This window comes from Nyctibius grandis, chromosome 10 (genome assembly GCF_013368605.1).
Source record: "Nyctibius grandis isolate bNycGra1 chromosome 10, bNycGra1.pri, whole genome shotgun sequence".
Lineage (NCBI taxonomy): Eukaryota > Metazoa > Chordata > Aves > Nyctibiiformes > Nyctibiidae > Nyctibius > Nyctibius grandis.
Window position 1 is genome coordinate 8,128,357 of NC_090667.1, and position 14,386 is coordinate 8,142,742.

Consider the following 14,386-nt stretch of genomic DNA (forward strand, 5'->3'; position numbering starts at 1 on the left):
CAGTGAATGAGATGACTGTGCTGGGGTAAGCGTTTCAAGGTCTGATTATGTATTTTAAGTCTTTTGTAGGTGGATAACAGCTCTTAGCTTGTCTTGTAAAACTTCTTCAGAGCAACTTTTTCTGTGACTTTTTATATTAACCACTTGGCTTATCTTGTAGTACTTCTGTAGTGCAGTCTCCTGTTATGCAGATCAGTAACAGAGTTTCAAAGCCATGGGGACTGAATAATTTTTCCTGCCTGAATTTGGACTAGAAGGTTTCTTGGCCTTTTCAAAACATTGTAGCTACTTGCATAACTCCATAAACAAGTGAAATAGTGCAAGACAAAAATGTGACCTTTCTGTGCTTCATATGAAGTGTTTATAGTGGTTATAGTCTCACCTATGGCTATAGATTATGCAGATTGTAGCTATCTGCCTTTAAAAATATCCTTCATCTGTAATTGTGAGATGAAAATGTAGCAGTAAACTGCTATCACTGGAGGTGTTCAAATTAGGTCCCTGATCAGGGCTGTGGAGAATTAATACCAGAACAAGTGAGTATTCAAGTGAAGCCATCTTTTTTTCTGTGCTGTTAACCGTGAAATGGTAATCAACATTAATTTCTAGGTTCTAGAAGATCACAAATAAAAATGAATAAAGAAAAGCAAAATCATTACCAGTCATTACCTCTGCTCCTTACTTCTAACTTATTAATTATATTTCAGTTTCATATAGTATATTACTTAAACTGTCAAACACATCACAGAGATATATAAAGATGATTTGGTATGAGAAAATGGAGACACCAAGAGCTTCTGAAACTTGTCCAAGGTCTGGAAATGATTAAGTAGAATTCTTTCTTTTTATTATTTTTGTTTAGTTGTAAGTAGTCTGAATGTAGCCATAATGGTCTAGTTATAACTGGTCAAATAAATCCCATTTCCCCCTTTTTGCTGAAGGACTGATCCCATGGGTGCATGCAGCACAAATAGTTAAGGCAACAAATCTAATTATTGTGAATATTTGGTCATATGTGGGGCTGGTTTTGTTTTAGTTTTTTGAGGATTGTTTTCTGCAAACACTGTTTACCTGTCATTGGAAGTGTTCCTTGAAGCTCCAGTCCATCACAGGACTCCCATGAGTGCATTCCTGTGCTCCTATTATGTTTTATGTGCAGACGACCTAGTCCTTCTGCCATGATCCAGAAAAAATGGCATCTATGCAAATATTAGTTATCTTCCTTATAAATTCAGGAGGCAAGGAAAACATGCCTGACCTACACAATCCTCTGTCCCCATCCTGATTATTTATTCCTCATGGAAAGATTTTGAAACACTGGAAAAAGACTTTGGTGGAGGAAACACATGGACATTTTCAACTCCTTGCTGATTTTCTTGCTATTTTGTCCCCTCTACTGATCCTATGGCTTAGTCAGTTGATGAATTTAATCAGCTGCCTGCTTTAGGCGTTATGAAGAGATGCTGGCAGTGAATTTCCACCTCGCACATTAGATTTTTGGCTGATTTGAGTTGGGGTCACCCTGTGCTAGTGCCATAGGTGGCTAATAGCCCCTGCGAAATCAACAGTGTGGACTGGGGCTGCCTGTAGAAAACACGAGTTCCCGGGTGTCTTGGATGTCTTTGCGCACAGAAGGAGCCAGATGGTTTTCTCTGTGGGTTTTCTTTGGCTTCGCTCTGCAGGAGAAATACCTGAGATGGATGCTGCCAGGTAGCTGTGTGGCTCCTGTGTGTTAACAGCTGCTCTAGCTCTTCTCTCAGAGGTATATTTAAACATAAAAATGAAAAATGGCTAGAAATCTGTGTGGTAAGTGAGGAGTGGGGAAGACTTCATTTCTTGTGTATCTCTAGACCCAATGGGATGGGTCTGGTCCCAAACTGGCATCCTAGTCTGGAGTGTGATGTTGGTACATGCCGGATGGTTCATTAGTGCTTTGAGATTAAAGGCACTTTCTACCTGTTAATAAGGTTTTCTTGTGCACAGCCCTTGGGCATGGCTCATTCATGCGGCCATGTGGTAGGCAGACATAGTCACCCATTAGAGTCATCTGCCGCTGAGTGTAATATTGCAGATTTGACTCTAAAAGCACTGCTGCAGTCAGCCACCCTCCCAAAACGCCATGACCTTTGGGAAGCTTAGATCAGGTCCCATATCACTTGCACATTTTAAAATAACAGGTTGGTTGGCTTACACTGGCAATAGAGCTAACTGTCCCTAAAACAAGGCTAGTCTCTGGGACATTATCTGGGCCAAACAGAGGTGTGGACTCTACTTTTACCCTGGACGATAAAAATTAATGCAGGGTAGCCAGCACCTCAACCGCACGCCCAGCCTTGGGGCCGTTAACAGCAGCCCAGAAGCCTTAGGCAAAGGTCCAGGTGTCTCAAGCAGGCTGGTCTCGGGCAGCCATCCCCGTCTCACGTGCTTGCTCTCGTGGTCTCATTCCAGGGCAACCCACTGTACTTCCAGTCTGCCAGAAATGTGACAGTGAACATCCTCAATGAGAAGACTAAAGTCCTTACTCGCCTTGTAACAGGTAAGGAGGGGGAAAGGCTGCATGGAAGAATTAAGGAGGGATGAAAGCGGGTGTGTTGTGGGATGCTGTGCTGGCTTTAGACAGCACACAGGAGGGGAGCCCAGGTGTCTTGTGAAGTACAAATGAAAACTTCACTCCACTTTGTAGAAACAAAGCTAGAAACATGAAAGCTGTGCTGGAGAGACAGCTGGCTGGTGCTTTCTGATAACAAAGCAGACCATCGTTTTCAGTTGAAAGCCAATCCAGAGACAGAAAGGTTAGTTGTACGACTTCAGGGTCAAGAAGAACATATGGAGGCTGACATTTCTGTTGTAACAGGGACAGGCTTTTCCTGAGACACTTTTAACTTGCCTGAGATCTTGGGAACTCTGCAGATTAACTGTGGCTGGGTTGGGATGCTTTGCAGTTTAGGGCTGTCTGCCCTTCTGCTGATGAAGAACACTCTAGTGCTCCCAGGCGTGTGTGTTTGATGGGGAAACGGGTGTTCCACAAATGCCCAGTGCACAGCAGCATTTGAATGAATGCATGTGTAATTTGGGTTGAAAGAGTCTGATGCATTATATATGGTAATATATAATATAGACATGTCATAGAGGATAGATATTTATTTATTGAGATGTATCCAGGGACCAGGAGAAGTATTGCTGTGTGACAGAGCCAGTAATCCATAAACATGTTGTTTCTACGTGGGAATGGGTTGTTTGGTTTGCTTATATAACATCTTGGCCTCTAGTAACAGTATTAAATAATTAAATATGCAGCCTCAGTAAGCAATGATTTAAGCAGCATGCATGAAAATTGCCTGGAGGAAGGAAATAAATTCAACCCCAAGCTCCCCGATTCTCACATTCAGAATGAACATGTTTAGTTTGTTGGTTCTCCGTGTATTTTCAGAGGGTATTTGGTTCACTTAAGCACCTCCATTTCACGAGAGCTTGGGAGGACGCAGTCAGTGACGTCTCCCAGCGTGATGTTCAGGTTATTGAGCTCGTTTCTGCGTTCGGCAGCAGCTTTGGATTCAGAGCGGAGTGAAGATGATATCCCACATAGTGCATGCTGCAGTGATGAGTAGGGAGGCGGTTAATTAGCAAGATACAAATCAAACTTAAAGCTGGGAAAGTACTGGATTTTCTCAGAATGGCTGCAAGATTTTTGAGTGTTTCCAGGGATCTCGACGTAGCCTTGCTTTTCTGTAGTGCGAACCATGCACGTGATCCTTTGTGTGCCCTCATGCCAATACAGATGACCTGCACAGGCAAACATGGGCATAGATGGAGTTAGAAACTGCCTATAAGAAAATACTGGCTCTCAGGTCTGGCTTCTCTTGTCTTTTGAGAAATGAGACTAGTCATGAAGATGCCCAGAATTAATGCAAAGTTGGATCACCTGCCTTGCGCAGTAGCATGTTCCAGGGAGGCTGTGGCATGGACTGAGTTCTGCAGGGCTCTTAGATGGTGATTTGTCCGAAGTTTAGCCTAGGTCATGTAAACAAGGGGTCTGCTCTTCGTAGCCTTTGAGCCACAGACCTGCACAGAATTGCTATCAAGGCAGCTGATGTTTGTCAGGCTCCACAACAAAACGCATTGCCAGAGGCTTTCCAGCACCGCCGTGCACAGCAGCCTGCAGGAGAAGCAGCAGAATTGAAATAAGAGCTGCGAAGGAAAGTTTTACTCATCTAAAAACTTTCTGAAATGTGGGAGACCCTGCTGTTGTCTTGGCCTGCACGTCATTGAAATGGTCTAAAAGAAAACATTTTCTCCTGTGGTGATGGTTGTCTTTTTTTTTTTAAACTGGACTGTGCATGACATTGATATCATTTTAATCCAGGTATATTTAATAGGCAGAAAACCAAGAATCTTTTACAGCACAGCATCAGTCCAAGCAAAATGTACTCAGGAACTCTTGATGCCTCTTACAGCTGCACCAATGCTCTCAAAGCATGGCTGGGTATATTCATTGCTATTTCACATGTGGCTCTGTCTTCTTGTAAAAATTTCCCAGCTATGCCAAGCTTAATGGTGATTTTATGACATACATAAGCTTTAACAAAAACATAAGTAGAAATAGTTGAAGGGTTGTTATTTAGGTAAAAAACAGTGCCCTTTTCTAATGAGAGGTCACCCTCTGAAAAGCACAGACCTCCCCGTTTGATGTGTCAGATGCAGGTTGTATCTGCAGAGCTATTAGCATAATCTCAGCAGATGGCTTTATTAAATGTATGAAGCTACTATGTGATTTTCTTACACTTTTCACTAAAAGGTTGTGCTAAATCTCTTCTTCCCTCTAGGTCCCCAAGCAGTGGAAGCACACAGCCAAAAATTTGAGGTGAAAACCCTCTCTGGAAAATTGCTGTTTTCTGCAGATGACAACGAAGTGGTGATTGGAGCAGAGAGACTGAGAGTTTTAGGTAAAAGATTATTCACTAAATCACTTTTAATACATGCCTCTTCAAAATTTAGAATAGTTTTGCCTGACTTTCCTTCATGCTTGTGGAAAGCTTCTGTTGGAGATATAGCCTTTTGCTGTCTTTATTGCTTTGAATCTTCCCCAAGCAGATAATAGCCACAAGTTTCTATCTGAGTGGTTTCTTAACAGGCACAATATGTTTTTTGCCCTCCAGAAAAAACTTCCCTGGAAGTGGTTTGTCTGTCTCAGTGAAGAAGCTTTAAAACCACCTTTGGAAACTTAACAACTTTATCTCTTGGGTCCGAGGTGAAGGACAGTGAGGGATGGCTGTAAGGATGCTTCCATGGCTGCAGTCACTGTGCATAGGGAAACCTCAGGCTTGATGGTTTTGATCGCCCCACTTTCACCAGCTCCTCCTTCATTCTAAAGCGAACACCAAGGAGGAGACCTGCAGTGAAAAAGTCAGCATGAGTTAGGACCCCACACTAATTCTCTCAGTAGTTTGGTGGCCGTTATAGTAGTTATCTTTCCTTAGCCATGTGCGAGGGCACATTGTGCATCTCTGAGCCAACTCCAGCTATGCTGTGGGTGGGTTGAGCACCCCGTGCACGGGAGGAGAGGCCAACCTTACCAATGCCACCGCTTCCCCGTCCGCCTTTCGAGACAGAGGGGACAGGTTGAGCTCTCCTTTTGCCTGTCCAGGATCTGCCTCCCCAAGTGTCCTGCCTGCTAGGCTTTACATCGGTAGTTCCTAATAAAAACTGGGGATATGCTTTGGGTTTGGGGAGTGGGGGTTGTTTATTGTTTGGTTTGGGGTTTGTTTGGTTGGTTTTTTTTAACTAGAGAAAAGAAACAGTTGTGGTAATTGTAAAATTTTCAAATGTATTTGATCGTTATATAAAATTACCTCTTAGGAACTTGAGTTCTCTTGCTCTCCAGTTCAACCTGTGCTCTTTGATTAGTCTAAGATTTGCTCGTAAATGTTTTCATGTAGGACCAGACCGGGTAACTCTATTACTAGCAGTCAGTCACGTAACTGTGCCAGTGATCTCTGTGGATGAACTGATACCTGTTTTCTAATGGCTTGACTTGGATGCATCTGTTCTCTCCAAATTGTTCCTTACTTCTCTAGTAAGCTCCTAAATACAGAGATCAATGAAGGAGCTTAGAATGGTAGAGTATTTTTATTTATTATTATTTACTGCATAATATATAGTGTATTATTAGTATATTATGTATAATCTAAAGGAGCTTAAAATGAGGGCCTTAGAGTCTAACCATCATGACTGGGACTTTGTATCCAACCATTAGCATTTTTCGTTACTTGATGTTGTGCTTTTCTAGATGATTCCTGTTTGTAGAAAGACCAGGTGGAGCTCTTTGCAAGTCACTGTTGGTACATACTTGACTAGTTCAGTTACCAGATATACAAAGTTAGGTGAGTTTTATAGGATAAATGTTGAACTTCACAAAATTAACAGTAACTTTTTTAGCTTAAAACTTTGAAAAGGACCATTCAAAATTCTAGCAGTGTTACAGACCTGGGGAGCATTTGTCACAATCCGTGTTCTACCACAAATCTCCCTTAACACAGCACCCTTCAGAGCTAATTAATAGTACAGACTCTGCAGAGTAAATGAAGGCAGGAAGCAACAGTTTTTAAATGTTTTCTTGGACACCTTAAAATGAGAGAGATTTATATCATTGGTTCTTCAAAAAAAAATACAGAAACTTTTTCTTTACAAGTTGCAAGTACTCCTTTTCAGATTACAGACTTACAAAAATATTGCTTTTTACTTACTGTGTACTTTGGAGAAACCAGCAATTATTTTTGATAGTTATTTTGAGTTTTTGCGTTGTTTTAGTCTCTAGAATAAACAACATAAAAAATACTGCTAACCACTGTAGTGCACTTTCATTTTTATCTGCAACTGAGTGTTTCTCAGGGTTTAATTGGCTTATGCGGATCTATCAGAAAAGAAAAGGTAGAATGGTACCGCTGGTGATGTTACATGGCGAGTATTGCAGTGACCTTGAGCTGAAATGCCTTCAGAGTTCATGCTTGGCTTTGTTTTTCTCCAGCTTTGCTTCCCCAATCTAATTTTATCTCCAAAAGTGGTTGTCATGGCTGTTTGCCATGCTGGAAAGTGTTATACCATATGTTCACATTTCTTCCAGTGTTTTTGTCTGCACTTGAGACTAGTCCAACTTGTAGTACACAGACAAATTCCTTTGATCATTTTTCTGGTGTTTGGGATCTCAGGTGCTGTCAGTATGTGTCTGCTGACACCTGTCCATGCTATGTAAATAATCTCAACTTGTTCTTGTTATTGCTGAACACGTACTTGTTATAGAAGGAAGTGTATGTCTGCAATCCGGCATGAAAGTCACCTCACAGAGGTTAGAGCAGCAGTTATTGGGCTTGTGGCTAGCTTTTAATCTAGTTAATGATAATTACCTTTTTTCTTGGTACGCGCTTCAAAGTTGATTCTGAAAGTTTGTTCCACAAAGTAATGCTGAAGCCTTGTCATGAGAAAAGAGGTGCTTTCCTTTTTTGAAATGGACTCTGCTCTGGGTAGCTGAAGGATTTTTCAATACTAGCAAGGCATTAAAAAGGGAGGAATACACAGAATTATGGATTAAAAAAACACAAGTAGGACATGTGCTGCATTTGATGGTGCTTCAAAAAATTGCACAGCATGGGTAGTGCAGATTACCAAATGAAAGTGCTTTTTATTTTAATTGTATTTTGGGGGGTTATTTCTGATTTTTAACCATTAGAGAACACAGCAGAGTTGGTTCCCTCTGCTGTTCATGCATGATATAATTTAGAGTACTTCAGTGATTTTATTTGCTTTAGTGAATCTAGTCAAACCTGTCGTCACAGGAGAGATTGGAGGATAATGGGAACTTCTGTTTGAGGACAAGGGCAGCCCTCTGAGCCCTTTGGCCACGGTCAACTCTGGGAACATCTACACAACCTTTTCCAGACACAAGCACGAGTTCCATCTGCCTTGTCCAGAGCCAGCCGGGAGCTCAGAAGCTGCATTGGTCCAGATAACTCAGAAGGAGCTCATGTTTGCCTACAAAAAGTCATGGAGAAACTGAGCCTTATGCCAAATCTGGTCTGCCCTTTTACTTCCAAGCTCATCTCCCAGTGCCTGCAGTGGCCCAGCCATCTCCTCCACTCTTGTGCTGGGATCGGATGGCAGCACGTCCTCACTGTTAGCACCGCTGTCTTACCAGCTTCACTCCTGTAGCATTTGAGCACCTCATGGTCTTTTGAAAGATACTACAGCAAACCTCAGAGCCATTCTCATTCCTCAGAACTGCGGCTCTGCTTTTGCAAGGCTTAGATTTTGAAGGCAAAATCTGTCACTTCTCTGTCCACTAAATGGCACCGTGGTGCTGCTCCTGGGGATGTGCGTGGGGTGAAGTGCAAACCTGCCCTGCGCTGGCCATTGCCACGGTCAGCAGTGCACTGTGGCAAGCATTACATAGACATACACTAATGCCTTGCTGGATGTCCCCCGCAGGCTCATAAATGCATATGGTCTGCGTTACGGGAGATAAATGAGCTGGTCCTAAATGAATTTGTATGTGCTACGCCATACAGCGGTTCTCCTTCCTCGCCCCTCCCTCCCTCCAGAAATGAAACATGTTCGGATTGTCTGAAAAATGACGTGTAAGAAATATTCTTTAGTTAAAAGAGCGTTGAAAAATAACTTTGATATATATTAATTACCAATTTCATTTAATAGCATTTTGAACGTTATAGCGTTTATAAACAAAAGACAATCATAAAGCATTATTCTGTCTGTTAATTAGCTCTATTTGTTCTCCAGATTAGTTTTTAAATATGCCCTCTAGATGCCACTTGATACTAATTAACAGAGTTACATTATTATCTCTATAGAAAAGCATTTTTAATTAAATCTAAAGCAATTTAAATTAGCATGAGTTTTTATAGAAATTAAACTCTGGTCAGATGCTTAATTTAGCCTTATAAGACAACATGTGATGACATGCCAGTGTCAGTTCTCCCAAGGGCCTTGACATCTTTTTTGGAGATTCTTTTTTGAAGTTTGTTTTCAGGGAAACTTGCCAGTATACGCTGGTGTTGAATATTTATGATGGATTTAACCAATTTTTTTTTAAGACTAAATATTGATGAGAATCCACATGTGTTGCAGTGAGCTGAGATAAAAACGCAAAAGACGTGTTCCTGCAGCTTACAGGCTTTGTCAGTCCCTGGTTTTGAGTGGTGGAGGAAGGTTTGCGTGGGAGGTAGGATTGCATGGGCTGGATGTTGTCCCATTACAACCACGCTTTTTAACCACTCTTAAGATTACCATTTTGCTTTGCAATAAAGATAGGATTAATCATAAAACCACAAGGTCCCTTTTCTATAATAGAAGAATACAGCACATGTTCCCAGATTGCTCCCACTCTGGGTCCCTGGAAAATGTGCCTCTCACTTAGACATTTATACTACCATAGCATAAGCTTTTCTTCCAATATAGCCTAATTATAAAAATCGGGCTAAAGCCTTTCCCTGTGGCAACAGCATCCTGGCTTGTATCAGAATTAGCGTGGCCAGCAGGACCAGGGAAGTGATCATCCCTCTGTACTTGGCACTGGTGAGGCCACACCTCGAATCCTGGTTCAGTTTTGGGCCCCTCACTACAAGAAAGACATTGAGGTGCTGGAGAGAGTCCAAAGAAGGGCAACGAAGCTGGTGAAGTGTCTGGAGAACATGTTGTATGAGGAGCAGCTGAGGGAACTGGGGTTGTTTAGTCTGGAGAAAAGGAGGCTCAGAGGAGACCTTATTGCTGTCTACAACTACGTGAAATGAGGTTGTAGCGAGGCGGGTGTCAGTCTCTTCTCCCAGGTAGCAAGTGATAAGAGAGGGAATGGCCTCAAGATGCACCAGGGGAGGTTTAGACTGGATATCAGGAAAAATTTCTTCATGGAAAGGGTTGTCAAGTATTGGAACAGGCTGCCCAGGGAAGTGGTGGATTCACCATCCCAGGAGGTATTTAAAAGACAAGTAGATGTGGTGCTTAGGGATATGGTCTAGTGGTGGACTTGATAGTGTTAGGTTAGTGGTTGGACTCAATGATCTTAAAAGTCCTTTCCAACCGAAACAATTCTATGATTGTATGATTCTACTTTCTCTCCAGGTGCCTGGGAATGCACCTGAAAAGAGGAGTCAGCTGTTGAAACGTTATTGCAAATTTATGAATAAGTTTGGAGTAATTCATTCCAAGGCATATTTCCAGCATTTTATTTATGAGCTGTATATTAAGGACTTTAGAGGTTTTAGTAGAGGAGCACCAAAGATAAAAGCAACGTAGCCCAAGCTTATAGTCAATGAGATCACTGCATGATTGTCTTGTAGAAAGCTCTTTTAAATGGGAGGGTTTGGGTTGGGGTTTTCTGTTGTTGGGGGCAGAGGGAATAATCTGCTCTGTATTTGCAGAATACGAAGTGATGGGTTTCATACACATGGAAGGGTTAAAAATGCACTTGCAGTGTCCTTCACTTTGGACAAGAGGAGAGCACGATTTGGTATGAATGTGGTGAACTAATACATCTGTGTAAGCTGGCACAGCTGTCTCTGAAGCTTCACATCTACAGACATTTTCAGGGAGCCTTGTATTAGCTTGATCTGGGAGGAGCCCTGCAGAGCTGTGGCTGCAGTGCCACCCTGGTTAAAGGACTCTGCTCACATTTCCTCAATATTACAATTTTAGTAGCTTCTTGGCATGTCCTTTCTAGCTTATGTTTGCTGCATTTACAGCAGAATAACTTTTAATGAGTGCAGAAGTAGTTATATTTCATTAAAGTAATCCACAAAGCTATTTGTTGGGTACCAGTCATTTCAGAGGGTGGTGTAAACTAGAAATTTAATGGCTTCCAGGAATTACCACCCATTTTTGCTGCATGCACCCTTCTTCAGAAGCAATTATTTATGGGTCAGGACATGCACAGTTGCCCTTTACAGCAGCCATTATGATTTCAAAATGGCATTTTGCTCATTTGTTTGTGGCAGAGGGAACAACTTTTGTAGCCAACTGTTGAAATCAGGCCTGATCCAGAGAGGAAACGGAGCTTTCTGGCCTCACCATTGACTCTGCTGCAACTTTACGCCTGAGGATAAATGCCAAGCTTGAATCTTTGTATTGTGGATTTTTTTTTTCATGAAAAACACGTCCTTACTGCGGGTCTGTAAGTAGCTTTTTCAAAGGAGAAGTAGTGCTGCAAGACTCATTTCTTAGCAAATGGAAACATTTTCCTACTCTGGTCCTTTTACCTTACAAAGGCAGCGGAGAGGAAGTTGCCTCTAACTCAAAGATGGCTTAGTGCTGCTGAATCGTGGCTGTGGTACCTCGCTGTGCTTCTGGAAGCAAATGCTGTAGCATCAGCCTGGGGCCAGAGGCGTTTCCCGGTTCACCCAGTTGCAAATGAGCTCCTGCTGGCTCAGGCTGCTTCAAAGGCACCTGGAGGTAGCAGTTGCTCCAAATCTCCCTTCTGTACTCGGCAAGAGAAAAGAGCGTGCCACGGCCACACTGCTCACGAGGCTTGGACAGGCATTTGACCTTTTGCTGAAGATGTATGAACTTCTTTAGGAAGCAGCTACAAATATTCACTACGCACTCCTTATAGGTAATTAAGCAGTAATACTAATGCAGTCTGGGAGCAATTGCCAAGCTGTCATGTAGTCATTGGTCCTGCAGAAAAGGGACAAAGAGTAAAAACAGAAAAGTAGGGAAATACGCTGACAAATGAATATACCAGGTTTTAGCATTGGCACTAGCAAGACTGGAAATGGCCTTCACTGTCCATAGCATTCAGTCATAGCAACAGAGTTTCATCAAGTTTCTTTGCACTCATTGCAGAACTGTGGTGCTGGAAAAAAAAATACATTTAACAAAATTAAGGAGCAGCACGGAAAAAGAAATATGTTTCCTATCAGTGATTAAAGCCACAAAAAAATTCTTTTTTTCCTCTCAGGAATTGTGCTATTGCCCTATCAACGTAAAAGTCAGGTGTGAAAAAGTGATTTAATCAGTAATCAGCAGTGACAAAGAATTAAAAAGCTATATAGAAAAAAATTATTTGGTTGAATTGGGTGGGGTTTTTTTCCCCAGAGGCTGGGGTGGGTCTTCTGGATACTTTCTTCCAGATGAAGATTTTTTTCCCATTGTATAAGGGAAGAAATTAAAATGACCAGATCTTGAGCAAACATGCGATTCTTGAATGAATACTTCTGATTGCTTTGCTGCCTTGAGGGCAATAGGCGTAGACACTGCTGTCCATTCCTTTTAATGCTGAATTCAAATAACATTGCCCTCCTTTTTCAAAATCCACTCACCTAGATTGTAAACTCGTCTTTTGTTGGAGGGAACAATGTGTGTTGGAAGGGAGATACACTGAGCAGTTTTCCTTGTGTTTGCTTTTGCTTCAAAGTACATTCCAGGGAAAAAAGATAGCATTTATGTAAAGTATGTAGCCTTCTAGTTCAGGCTGAAATGTGTGTTCAGATTGTGTTGCATTAATCCTGTTTAAGGAAAAAGAAGAATCATCCACCATCAGATTAATATTGATTAAATGTCACAAGGATTATGAAAGAAACATACTGTACACTTACCAGACATTGAAATCAAGTTTAAAAGTGTGGCAGATTTATATTTTATTTCCTAAGTGTCTTCCACAGCCTTCACAACCTGATCTGTTTGAAGCTCACATAATATTCTCCTTGATAAATTTCCACTGTGTATTCCTACTTCAGGTGCTCTCCTGAGTTTCTTTGCAACTTTGCACAAGAATGCCAAGAAGAGCTTCAAAGGAATTCAGTGATGACATTGCTATTGTTGAGCTGCAGAAAAAGTGTTGAAGGACCCCAAAACTAGTGAAGAAGGAAATACCTAGAGGTCAGCATAAGTTGTAGCAACCTCTCCTCATATGTCTTTTTTCAGTTTGAATGCAAGCCCCTCTGTTCATTTCTGTTATGCCCTTTATATTTCTCAGACGTTCAACCACTGAAGCTAGGCTGTTGAAGATCAACATGTGTCTACAGACACATACATCACTAATGACCCACACACTCATCCCAGAGCTCGCAGCTCGTCTTATTGTTTGCAAGTTTTCTAGCTTAAAACCAGACTCCATTTATTTCTCAGGACTATGAGTCAGATAACTGCTTCTCCTCCACCCGACGGAACTGGCGTCACAAAGACTTCCCATCTGGCCTAACTCAACCACAGCCCAGTGCCTAAGGGTTTACTCACTCCCCATGCACATACAGTGCCAAGACCAACATCTAAAAGATTCTAAATAAATTATATTCCATTTTTATTATAAACACCTTTGTTGATGCTGCACATGATTTCATTACATAGATTGCCCTTAAAAGAACAACTTCCCAACGCTTTGGCAGTGAAGGCAGGTAGACAGACAGACCTTTGCAATGAACTATTTTTATAGTGTCCTAGAAAGAAACATGAATGAAGCTTTATGGCTTTTGTTCAGTGCACTGGCTTAACCTAGCCAGGCTATTATTGTTGGGCCCTGAAATGGAGCTCTTATTGATTTCAGATTTGATGGGATTCAAGGGGAGCAACACCAATTACTATGTTCATCCATTTAAAAACATAAATTAAGGATGAATAAAGCTTTTAAAGCTAGGAATTAAAAGAAGCGGGCACAAATCATTTCTACCTATATTGTATTGGATTTACTTCCTGGACATCAGTTTGCACAGACACCTTTCTGAGACTGTCACATATTGCCCTGATGAGACCTACAGAGGAGAGCACCTCATCAGACAGATGTTTTCATGAACAAATTGCTGAATGTGTCCTGATCAATAATAGCGGGAATAGAGGTAGTTTATGGAGATCTCCAGCACACTGTACATTGCCTCTTGACTTTAGCTAGAAAAAGATCATAGCAGATCCATCTCCTTCTCCCCTCATTTGCACAGTACTACATTAAGGCAGAGCGCGAAAGAGAAGATACACTTAAGCCAACTTAATCACCAAGTTCGTCACAGGGCTCTGAGACCCCAATTTCATTATAAAGCAGTGATACACAACACTAAAGGTGTACTGTGGGTCTGGAATTATTACTGAAAGAATACACAGAGTGGGAAAGAAACATGTTGTCTAGAACGAAAAGGAAAGTGGGGAATAGCTACCAGGTGCATCTGCACCTGAGCGGAAACCTAATTTCTCTCCTTGGCGTTCTGTTCACCCCAAGTGCTGTTCAGCTGATTGCCACCTACCCTTGACAGCAGGAGCATCAATCATTAGTCTAAAAATACCTCTCATCACATTGCATTTGAGCTCTTCTTCTCTCCCTTCCAGCTGATAGCAGTAGAAGCCTAGAGCAAGTTTTGTGCAGAGGGAGTGGTATGTGATCAGTATCTTGCCACAATGG

The 14,386-nt window shown here is 41.7% G+C and overlaps 1 protein-coding gene across 5 annotated transcripts in view; it reads left to right on the forward strand.

Moving 5' to 3' along the window:
• SGCD (sarcoglycan delta) overlaps positions 1-14,386 on the forward strand; it is a 340,677-nt gene that overhangs the window by 281,057 nt on the left and 45,234 nt on the right. For all 5 annotated transcript variants that reach the window (XM_068409440.1, XM_068409437.1, XM_068409441.1 and 2 more), the window contains exons 5-6: positions 2,449-2,536; positions 4,824-4,943. In XM_068409440.1, coding sequence (XP_068265541.1) covers positions 2,449-2,536; positions 4,824-4,943 — 208 coding nt within the window. The remainder of the gene's footprint in view (positions 1-2,448; positions 2,537-4,823; positions 4,944-14,386) is intronic.